The sequence below is a fragment of the Humulus lupulus genome, chromosome 6 (genome assembly GCF_963169125.1).
Source record: "Humulus lupulus chromosome 6, drHumLupu1.1, whole genome shotgun sequence".
Taxonomy (NCBI): Eukaryota; Viridiplantae; Streptophyta; class Magnoliopsida; order Rosales; family Cannabaceae; genus Humulus; species Humulus lupulus.
In genome coordinates this window covers 56,601,950-56,613,990 of record NC_084798.1, presented here as the reverse complement: position 1 = coordinate 56,613,990, position 12,041 = coordinate 56,601,950, and the positions used below count along the sequence as shown (strand labels likewise).

Sequence of the window (12,041 nt, the reverse complement as noted above, 5' to 3'; positions counted from 1 at the left end):
AATCATCTCATTTTCTACAAGTGAGGATGAATTACACAGTTGACCGGTATGCAGATCTCTATGTTAGAGAGATAGTTTGCCTTCATGGGACTCCGAGGTTTATTGTGTCTGATAGGGACCCTATCTTTACTTCCAAGTTTTGGGGAAGTTTGCAAAGGGAGATGGGTACACAGCTAAAGTTCAGTATAACTTATCATCCTCAGACCGATGGTCAGTATAAGAGGACTATCCAGATATTGGAGGACATGCTGAGAGCATGTGTGTTGGACTTTGAAGGGTCCTGGAGTAAATATTTTCCTCTGATAGAGTTTTCCTACAACAACAACTACCAGTCTACTATTGGAGTTGCTCCTTATGAGATGTTGTATGGTAGGAAGTGCAGATCGCCCATTCACTGGGATGAGATGGGTGAGAAGAAATATTTAGGTCCTGATGCAGTTCAATGGACCACTGAGGCTATCGAGAAGATTAGAGCTCGGATGCTCACGTCTCATAGTAGACAGAAGAGTTATTCAGACCTAAGGCGAATGAACGTGGAGTTCAAGGTGGGAGACTATGTCTTCCTTAGGGTTTCACCTCTGAGAGGGGTGAATAGGTTTGGGAAGAAGGGCAAGCTGAGCCCTAGGTTTGTGGGTCCATTTGAGATCTTGGAGAGGATCGGTTCGGTGGCCTACAGATTAGCCTTACCCCCTGCACTGTCTAGGGTGCATAATGTATTCAATATTTCCATGCTAAGGAAGTATGTTTCAGATGGAACTCATGCACTGAGTTATGAGGATTTGGAACTGGAGGCAGACTTGTCTTATAAAGAGCAACCAGTTCAGATTTTAGACAGGAAGGACAAGGTCCTCAGGAACAAGACTATATCTTTGGTTATGGCATTATGGAGGAACAACAAGGTTGAGGAAGCGACCTGGGAGCTGGAGACAGATATGCAGACTCAGTATCCCGAGCTGTTCAAGTAAAATTTCGAGGATGAAATTTCTGTAAGGAGGGGATAGTCGTAACGTCCCAAAATTACCTAATAAGGCTTAGGGCCTTGATTAGGGGGCTAGGATGGCAATATATGGAATTATATGTTTATTTGGTATATTTGATTGTGATTAGGTGAGTTATATGATAATATAACTAGTTATGCATGTTTAAGGATATTAAATATGCATGTGGGCCCGTTTCTTATTAAAAGGGCAATTTTCATAATTTGGCTCGTTATGGGCATAATTGTATATATATGTGAGAGACCAAATTATTATGTGGGTTTATTTGGGTTACTTGGCACGAGACGATCCTAAGGAGCAAGTTAGCAAGAAAGTCACAATGGGACCCAATACTCGACTCGGGGCGAGTCAAGGGGGTATTTTAGGTATTTGGCATTGAATTGGGTTATCGGGTAATGAGAATGAATAATTGTGGATATATTTGGAGTTAGTGAGTTTAGGAGGGAATCTTGGGGAATTTGACAATTTTTTCCTCGGGGACGTTTTAGGTACACCGAGCCTCAGGATTAGCTTAAGTAAACTTAAGCCTTAGGAAAACATAAAGAAACACACAAACACTTCACTGAACCGACTCTCTCTCTCTCTCATTCCTCTCTCCACTTTCTACGTTAGTCTTTGAAGAGTTAAGAAGATTGTGGCTGGAAACTAAAGAATTGAAGGCTCGGGATTAGAATTCAGATAACTTGTGGCTAGGGGATCACCGTTCATAGCTAAGCTAATATCTTGAACCTTGTTTCAGATTGAATTATGCTATGTTTTCCTTAAAGTTTGAGGTGTTCTTAAGTTTGATTTTTGGTGGGTTTTTAAACTAGGTTTTAGTTGGGTTTTGCTGCTGGGAAGATATTAAAATTGTTGTGATTGTTGAAATATAGTTTTGGGGTGAAATTGGGATAGTTTTAGTTGGATATGGCTGTTGAAAAATGAAGGAAATTTGGGTTCGCAGGGCCAAGTCGCGACTCTGTTCTTGAGGGGACTCGACTCAACCGAACTTAGGGCCCTGGGAGGCCTCTATTTGGGAGGTGCGCCGTGACCCTCTAGGGCAGTTTATGGCCCGTGTCCCTTTAGCAGAGGCGGAGGGCCTCTAACCTGAGGGGCGCGCCGCAACCCTCAGGGGCAGGTCGCGGCCCACCTGGACTGTTTTGGACTTGGTGAGTTTTTAGTGATGGGAACTTTTTCCTTAAGGCTCAGGATCAATTCTACTATCCAGTTTAGTGGAATTCGAGGCCTCGGAGGCTGGGACTCAGTCCGGAAGCCTTTATTTTCTCGTTATTGATGGAATCCTATACTATGGTTATGACTAGGTTATCGCTAGGGGCTCGAAACTGGGATCATGCTCAAGGGTCGTTCTTATTTTACGCTATACTCGGACCTGAGGTAAGAAAATTGCAGCCAATATGTGTTATATGTGATCAGGGCCTGGCCCAACTGTTAATAACAATTATGATTAGGGCTTGGGCCCCTGAGAACGTTTATGTTTAAGTTATCATTTCACATGTTGATTAATCCTACTTGAATATTCTATATCTGCTTAAGTGTTACATGTCTGTTTTCATGGTTCACGTGGCTAGGGCTTGGCCCCGTTAAATAAGTATGTATGATTTTTATTATGATTGTGGTTACTTAATGGTGTTATGCGATTAACATGCATGCATACTCATTTTTTTGGGGTATGCTTATCCATATATTTTTTTTATGTATTGATGTTCGAATACCTGGTTCAGAGCTTTACTTATTAGTCAAGGACGGCAATAATGCGCTGCGCATTGGTTGAAGGGCTTGGGCCTAAATCAGTAACATACTATTACGTTGGCCGACCCTATGGTCGTTGGAAAACCAAAGGTGTTTGGCTAGCTCTACGACTAGTTACTCAGAGCTGAGGGCGAGAGTCCTAGGTGACTCTACGGTCACACAACTAGGGCATAGGGCCCCGGGGTTGACCCCATGGTCAACTGTTCAGGGCAGCGGCCCCAAATTGCTCCAATGACCATTTATTTGTAACTGAATGACTGTATGAGTAGGTTATTATTGCTGGACATACTAGATAAGTATCTGGGAATATGTATTTTCTGTTTATGCACATGCTTAAGTTTTCTTACTGAACCTTGGCTCACGGGTGCTTTGTGGTGCAGGTAAGGGAAAAGGGAAGCTTGATCAGCCATGAGTTTGAGAGCTTTGGTGGCAGCGTGTACATATGCGACTGCTCGTCCACCATGGCTGAGAATATCTCAAGGGAACTAGGGTTGTAGCCCTAATTTTGCCGCTAGGTCGGTCAGATGTAATTTTTGATGTACATACACCTTTTTAAAAGTTTGGTTGTTATATTTTGGGATCCCACGAATGTATGAAATTTTTTAAATAAAAGTCAACGGTTCCTTTGACCACAATTTTTAACCCTAACCCTTGACATTAACCATAGTTACACATTTTAAACCAAATGACTTGATTAGAAAGTCTGACACAGCTTAAAGTACACAGTGTAACGGTCCTGGATTAGGAGGACGTTACAGTTTGAGACATGACAATGTACTACCAACATTTCTATGATCCACAAATGAATAGATATGACTCCTATTTTAACCATTACAATTCACAATGGAAGTAATATTCTAATAATTTCTATGGTGGAAATTAATATGTTGAGCCGAATTACTACTCTCCATTAGAATATAATGAGTTTGCACCACAATATTTAGATCCATCAATTGAAGACCTCATGGGAGCCTTGAATGCTAACAGTCTCCAACTTCAACAAATGTCACTGTAGGCTTACGTGCCTCCTCCTCAACAACTTACATTTGCATCTTCAAAAGAATAAGAGTTATCTCTCACTCATATGATGAACACTTTACTCACTACTAATATGCAATTTCAACAGGATCTTGTGCAATTTCAGCAAAGTACACATGCATCTCTTCAAAATTTGGAGAACACAATGGGACAAATTGCTGCATCTCTGAGTAATCTTGAGGTTCAAAATTTTGGAGAATTACCCATAGAACTTGAGTGTATTCCAATAGAGAATGATGGTATCCTAACTCTCCAAAGTGGTACACAACTTGACACGCCACCTCACCCAGACACGACATTTGATCCAATTCTAACTCAAGAAGTTAACAATTCAACCCCAGAAACATCCTCTCCATTAGAGATCAAACTTTCACTTCAGTTGATTCATCATCACAGAACATGCTACACAAACCAATTTTCAGATTGAATGTCCTTCTTCCTCCTTTTCTAAGCAGATTGAAGACATCTAAGAATGAGGAGATCCTTAAAATTAATATTCCACTCCTTAAGACCATTAAGCAAGTACCATAATATGCTAAGTTTCCTATGGAGTTGTTCACAAATAAAAGGAAACTGGAGAGTGACAAAAAGATAAGTGTGGGGGATAACATCTTTTATATTCTTCAAATGAAGTTTCCAGTCAGGTGTAAGGATCCTGGGATGTTTACAAATCCATGCACCATGGGTAAAACCAGATTTGATCATTGTATGATAGATTTAGGAGCTTCTATGAATGTTATGTCTTATTCTATTTGTGCTTCTTTAAATCTAGGGTTATTAAAAGAAAATAGTGTTATTATTTGATTGGATGATCGCACTAATGCTTATCCCCTAAGGGTAGTTGAAGATGTTTTAGTGCATGTTCAATTTGGGAGGCCATTCTTGCTGATAACAAGTACAAAGCTGGATGTCAAAGAGTGGGCTCTTAAAATGAAATTTGATGGTGAAGTTATAAAATTTGATATGTTTAATTCTATTGATAAGTATAAGAGGAAGAAAGTTATGTTAAATGACCCACCATAACAATCATGATCGAATCATTCAGTTGAGATAACGATGTTAAACAAAGCATTTGTGGGAGTTTTTCTTACCCCTACTTTTATTTTGCATTGATTTCTATTTATTTATGCCTTGAGGACAATGCTTAAATTAAGTGTGGGGGAAGGAAAAACTGCCAGTTTTATTTTTATTTGTCATTTCTTTGGTTGTTATTTGTGTTTGTTTTTTTTTTTTTTTGTTTAGTTGTTCTTAATGTTGTTTTTTTTATTTAGTTTGTTTTTAGGTTGTCATAAGCATGATTAAGTTGAAAGACGTATGTCGATGATAAAAAAATTTAATTGTGATGGAAATAATTCTAGGAAATTGATGAATTATGCATGAATTGTGTGTTTAACTCTTGTTTTGATTGTCACTTAAGCTTGAACTTAGATTTTTCAAATGATGAACTCAATTGGATTTATCTTCTCACTAGTACTTCGAGAGATTTATGCATGCTAATGACTAATCTTTTTCTTCTATGAATCAAATATCAAAACCTTTGCAGCTTTGAAAATTTTATCCCTTCCTGTAACCTATTACACCATGGCTATATGTGAATGTTTATTTTTGGGGCTGGTTGTATCACTTTAGAACCAAAAAGTCAATTTTTAATTGCCTATAACACAAACTCGAATTTCACACATCTATTATGTGCAACCATTAAGTGTCTTACACCATAGTATAAAACAACTTAGGTTTTGTACTTAAACAATTCTAACACTAATCTCCTTTCCTGGTTAATATAAAAAGTGCATTAATGCATGGGCACGGGGTGATCCGTCACAAACTTGACAATCTAATCACATTACTCAATAACAACTCGGGTACCTGTCTGCACATACATTATTTTTTAAACTCAACTGCTCTGGCAACGGCTGCCACCAAAGTTGCAAGCTTCGCTTGTTTCGTGTGTACATCTTGTAGTGGATGTTAAATCAAGTCGTATTTTTGAAAATGAATATTTACGGAAAAAATTATTCAATGGTTATAGAATGTAGCATTTAATCACCCAAACTCTTTTTTTTACGGAAAAGTAAACAAAGTTACTAAAATGTAGCATTTAAATACTTAAACTATTTTTTGTAGCAAAAATACCAAAAATTACTAAAATGTTGCACCTTCAATACCCAAAAAGTTAAAAAATTAACACAAATGTATTTTAAGTTATAAAAAAACATTAAAATTATATAAATATATATAAAATATTCTAAATTAATATTAAATTTAAATAATAATTTTATTTAATAAAAATAGTAAAAAAAATTGTTTTTATTAAATTAACGTTTTTAATATTTTTTTCTCTTTTGATAGTGTTTTTGTTATTCATTTTTCTTTGAACTATTTTCAATAAAAAATATTTTTTATTAAATAAAATATTTTTTAAATTGTAGAATTAATTTAGGTTATTTTTGTATAGAATTTTAATGATTTTTATAACTTAATAGGATTTTATTGTGAATGGTAAGTGTACACATTAATGACACAATCCATTAAAATATCCTCATCTATTCAATTACTAAAATAATCCCCGATTTCCCTAAATTAGAATATTATTTAATTTAAAATAATATTACACATAATAAATATTAAAAAAGAATATTTATAATTAAAAAAAGTGGTGTAATCTACAAAGTAATGTCCCAAAATAATATTCCCACAAATATATTAATAAAAAAACCATAATAATAATAATAATAATAATACTACAATATTATCTATAACATATATAAAAGAGTGAAGTAGACTAATTTTTTTGTTTAAGTTATTTTGTCTTTTAGTTACTATTCATTGGTAAAGTTATTTAAATATGCATATTTCATGGGGAACTCCATGAAATGACCCTATTTTATAGGGTAATACTAACTCTAACCCCACATTAATGTTTCTCATATTTTTAACCTTATACCCATGTGAAAAAACTAACTTACCCTTATTAACATTAGGCTTCTTCCTCCTATTTTTTCTCTTCCCATTTCGTCTTCAGCCCCTTCTCTCTCTTCCTTCTCTCTCATAAAGAGAATAAACACTCTTCCTTCTCCCTCTCTCTCAAATCATCATCAAAGAGAAATCATCACAATTTTTCTTCTCACGAAGCTTTGGAAAATGATGTAATCTATCATAATTTTTTTTTCTTCTCGCCCAAGTTGAAGAAGATTGAAGATTCTCCCAAACTTGAAGAAGTTTGAACATTTGATTTGATAATGAGTAAGTTTTTTTTTATTTATAGGTTATGGATGTCTTGTGTAATAGTTTAAATGGAATTTTGGAACTACCATACACTAAAAAATCTGTGAAAAGAAATAATTTTATGTTGAGATGATGAATTTTCGAATGATTTTCGCGATTTAGGTCATTGTGTTCACACTTTGTTCACACATTATTCACACTTTGTTCACACTTGGTTCACATTTTCGCGATTTAGGTCACTGCGTTCACACTTTGTTCACATTATTCATACTTTGTTCACACATGATTCATACTTGGTTCAGACTTGGTTCACAAGTACTTAACACATGATTCACATTTGGTTCACATATGATTCACACTTGGTTCACACATACTTCACACTGGGTTCACACACAGTTCACACACGGTTCACACACGTTTCACACTTGGTTCACACATGCTTCACACATTTATTTCTTATTTCTTTTGGCTAGTTTTACCTAATAACCTTTGGATTTCGAACCTTTTGTCATATGTTATACATGTCAAACACATATAAATATTGTGGTGGTATATAATGGATCATGGGAACAAGTTTTGAACGAAGGTTGGTCATTTAGTGCTAAGTAAAGCAAGGGTATGAAGGTGCCAAAGACTATCACTTACAATAGTCTTGTTGGTCAATTGTATACTTTAATCGGAGCTGGCAAGTCTCGTATTGATCTTGACTTAAATGTAATCTATCATTTTGGAAGTAAAGGTATCCCTCCATCTTTGATTAGTAATGATGATGATGTTGCTTTTTTCTTGATGAGATAGGAACATCTATCAATCATCGGACACCCCTATGTGTGTCTACTATAGAGAAGAGAATTAATGATCCTTTGGTTACTAAAACACGTGAGTTGTATACTATTCCTCCAGTTGAAACCAAAGTGAATGATGATTTTTGCATTGATGGCAATGAAGATAGTTGTGATGATGATAATAATGATGCATTAAGCTCAGATGATAATGAAAATATTGATAGGCCTACCTGCAATGATGTACTTGTTCAGCATAATTTACAACTGTCAACCTCCAATGAAGTATTGAAGAGCCATGATTCCTCAAATAATAGAGGTCGTAAAGTAAGACAGGTTGGTGAAGATAATCTATGGAGTACTCCACTTTTGTTGAATCAAGGGGAAAAAGGCTCTACTTCAGCCTCAACAGCTCAATTACTGACATCTTCTTCGAGTATCAATTCGTGGGAAATAAAAGAGGGTCAAATATTTGAGAACAAGCAAGAGTTGAAGATGAAACTCCATCTTTATGCATTAAAGAAAAACTTTGAGTTTAAAGTAAAGAAGTCTGCGAAAAATATATGGTGTACAGTATGTGTTGATGATAAATGCAAATGGAGGTTGAGGGCTACAAAATTGGTTAATTCCAATATGTTTGAGGTTCATAAATTTTTCGGTGAACACACATGTTCATTGGATGTTCGACATAAAGATCACCGTCAGGCATCCCCATGGCTTATTGGACATGTCATAAGGAGAAAATTTGAGGGTGATAATGTTAATTACAAGCCAAGGTCAATTGTAAAAGATATGAGTTTATCATATGGAGTTCATATGAGCTATGCTAAAGCTTGGAGGTGTTGAGAGCATGCATTCGCTTACATAAGAGGTACACCAGAATCATCATTTCAGAAACTTCCCTCATTTCTATACATGATGGAGAAAAAAAATCCTGGAACTGTTACTCATTTGCATATGGACAATGAAGGTGGGTTCAAATATTGCTTCATGGCCTTAGGTGTTTCTATAATGGGGTTTAAAACATATATTCGCCCAGTTATATGTGTAGATGGAACCTTCTTGACTACTCGGTGTGGAGGTACTTTGTTATGTGCCATGGGACAAGATGCTAACAAGCAAATATATCCAATTGCATTTTCAGTAGTTGACTCAGAGAATAATGACTCATGGTTGTATTTTCTACTGAGGTTGAAGGAAGCGATTGGTGAAGTGGAGAATCTAGTATTCGTGTCTGATAGACATACTAGTATAGCAAGTGCCTTGACTAAAATTTTTCCTGAGGCACACCATGGTGCTTGTATACATCATGTTAGCATGAATATCCGTGCGAAGTTCAAAACTGACCATTGCCATGAAGAATTCTTCCTTGCAGCGAAAGCTTATAGAAAGCGAGAGTTTTTACGCCATTTTGAGAAGATTAAATTCAAAGATCTTGCAATTGCTCAATACTTAGAAAATAAAGTGGGTTTTGAAAAGTGGGCTCGTTCTTTCTTTCCTGGTCATCGATATAATTTAATGACTACAGGTATTGCCGAAAGCTAGAACAATGTCATTGCTGAGGCACGTGGGTGGCCAATTACTTGTCTCATGGAATTTATGAGGCACACTTTACAAAAATGGTTTTTCGAGCGTCGAACTGCAGCATCAGCGGCTACAGGTCCTCTTGCCACAGAAGTGGAAGCTGATTTGCGAAAGTTAGCAGACATGTCCACTACCTCGTTCCCTTTTCCGTCTAGTCAGTATGAAATAACAGTATTGGATGGTGATCTTGATGGAGATGTCGACTTGAGGAGGAAAACATGTAGTTGTAGAAGATTTGATTTGACAGGTCTTCCTTCTGAACACGCTCTAGCTGGTGCTCGAGATCGTGGCATTAGTCCATATAGTTTATGCTCCAGATTCTACACAGTTGAAGCGTGGTTGTCATCCTATGGTGGATCTGTATATACGCTGGGTAATGAAGAATCCTGGGTGATGCCAAATGACATAGGAAGTATGATGATAGCTCCTCCTTTAGTGAAGCAGAAGGCTGGTCGTCCAAAGAAGAAACGACGTTTATATAAAGGGTGAGAAGAATAGCAAACAACATATATGTAGTAGATGTGGTGTTCTGGGCCATAATCGAGTGACGTGCACCACTGTTTGTCCCCCGCCGTCTAGACATGCTTAGTTTGTACTTTTATTGTTTTACTTTGTACTCTTCAATTGCAGAATTTGAATTTTTAGATTGGTTCAGTAATACGACTTTTTGTGTTAAAGTTTGTTGTTTCAGACACACCTAATTCATACATGCACGTAAATCACACATAATTCACACATAGTTCACATCTGATTCACACATATTTCACACGCGGTTCACACATAATTGACACCTGGTTCACACTTAATTCATGATAAATGAGTTTTAGACTTGTTTATCTATGTATTTTTCAGGTAAAGTATTAGGTGTCGAAGGGATTAGGTGAATTAGGTGTCGAAACATGGGGAAAATTGACAAAATGACAAAAATTGGTAGAAAACGGTGTTTCGGAGCAATTTCTGCGACCGCAGGAAGGGTGTCTTCCAGCCGCAATTCCAGAAAAGTTTTGGCATTTCTAGGACATTCCTGCGACCGCAGGAATGACATCCTGTGACCGCAGTATATGTTCACACTTAATGTACACCTAATTCACACATGATTCACACATATTTCACACGCGGTTCACACATAATTCACACATAATTGACACCTGGTTCAAACTTAATTCACACCTAATTCACACATAGTTCACACCTGATTCACACATATTTCAATCCCGATTCACACATATTTCAATCCTGATTCACACTTAATTCACACCCAATTCACACATAACTTAATAAGATAAAAGTGACAAAGATTTATCCATTCCACTATTAAGATGAAATAAACGAAGTCATTCAATACCATTTAATGAGATGAAGTTGACATAGATTCTTCATACATCCAAAAGTAAGATACATATATTTAAATAAAAGACAACTATGGTTGTAAGTTATGGTAAAACAAATCTACATAAGTCTTTTTTCTAAAGAAATCCATGTTGTCGTCATTTACTTCGGATAGCGGTTTTTTGGCTAGCAAGTACTCCAGATGTTTGATGACATATACCCCAGAATCGCCACTGCAAAGGAAATAAAGTTTTTTAATTATTGGAAGACCATAGTGATTATTTGTAATATAAATATGGTTAACATAGTTATACCTAGTTTTGGTCTGTGGCACTTTTTCTGTGCCAAGTCTTGTGAACTCAAAACGCACTTTCTCTGCTTGTAGTTGGACATCTTTCCTATGGCTTAACAGCCCACTGGATTGAATTAGAAATGGTAGCATTTTTCCCCATCTGCTCATTTTATTCTCAAACCCCTTGTTGGAGACCACAGTGATATCAGAGTCATAAGCTTTTATAAGATAGCTTGTCAATGATATCTCTAACAACACCCAATGTGTCCCAAAAAAATTAATCGGGGTAAACACATCGTCAATGTCTTTCCAACTCCTTTTGAAATTGTTATCATCACCTACCAAGTAATCAAGCACTTCTTTTGGCCAAATGTAGCTTGATTTGATTTTCCTCTTGTTGAATTGTTCCCAATGTGGTTCGAAGAACTGTTGGAACATAGAATCCACAATGGTGAATATTTCGGAGTAAGTCTTCTTGTAAGTGTACACTCGTTCTTTCATCAACCCTAAAGCTGCATCAATGTGCTGCATGCCAAATATTATAAGTATATATACATCACATTCAAATTATATATATTTAAAAAAAAATTATTTCAGTAGTCTTACCAGTCCGTCCAGCGATGTACGTGGTGTAAGTAGCTGAATAAACCATTTCGTTGTGCACAAACCAGCCAAGAGAGAAATAGGCTTATCATTCTTTTTTAAACCAATTACCCTTTTCTTAAAACGTCTCATTTTCTTTTCGTCATATGGCTGTAGGGGATTAATTTCACAAGGATTAGTTACAATTGTCTTTGCTTTCTTTTCTTCCTGGTTGGATCAGTAAACTCGGAACCAAAAATTATTTTCGTTGGAACCCTCCTTCTCTTGAATTCCACCCCAGCCATATCTTCAGGAGATACCACCTTACAGGTAGGGCTATCTTCTCCAACAACGTGCTCCATAAGAAATGTACGGTGTGGTGAAGCAAGATGCTCATCTGATAATGAATCCTCAAAATCACTACCTTTACTTTGTGAGAGCACTAATTCAATTAGATAATCC

At 36.4% G+C, this 12,041-nt stretch overlaps 1 protein-coding gene across 1 annotated transcript; it reads left to right on the top strand.

Moving 5' to 3' along the window:
* The first annotated feature begins 8,710 nt into the window (after positions 1-8,710).
* Positions 8,711-10,013, top strand: LOC133785123 (uncharacterized). The gene is made up of 3 exons (XM_062224378.1): positions 8,711-9,320; positions 9,438-9,861; positions 10,007-10,013. The coding sequence occupies exons 1-3, from the start codon at positions 8,711-8,713 to the stop codon at positions 10,011-10,013; spliced, it is 1,041 nt and encodes a 346-aa protein (XP_062080362.1).
* Positions 10,014-12,041: the final 2,028 nt, after the last annotated feature.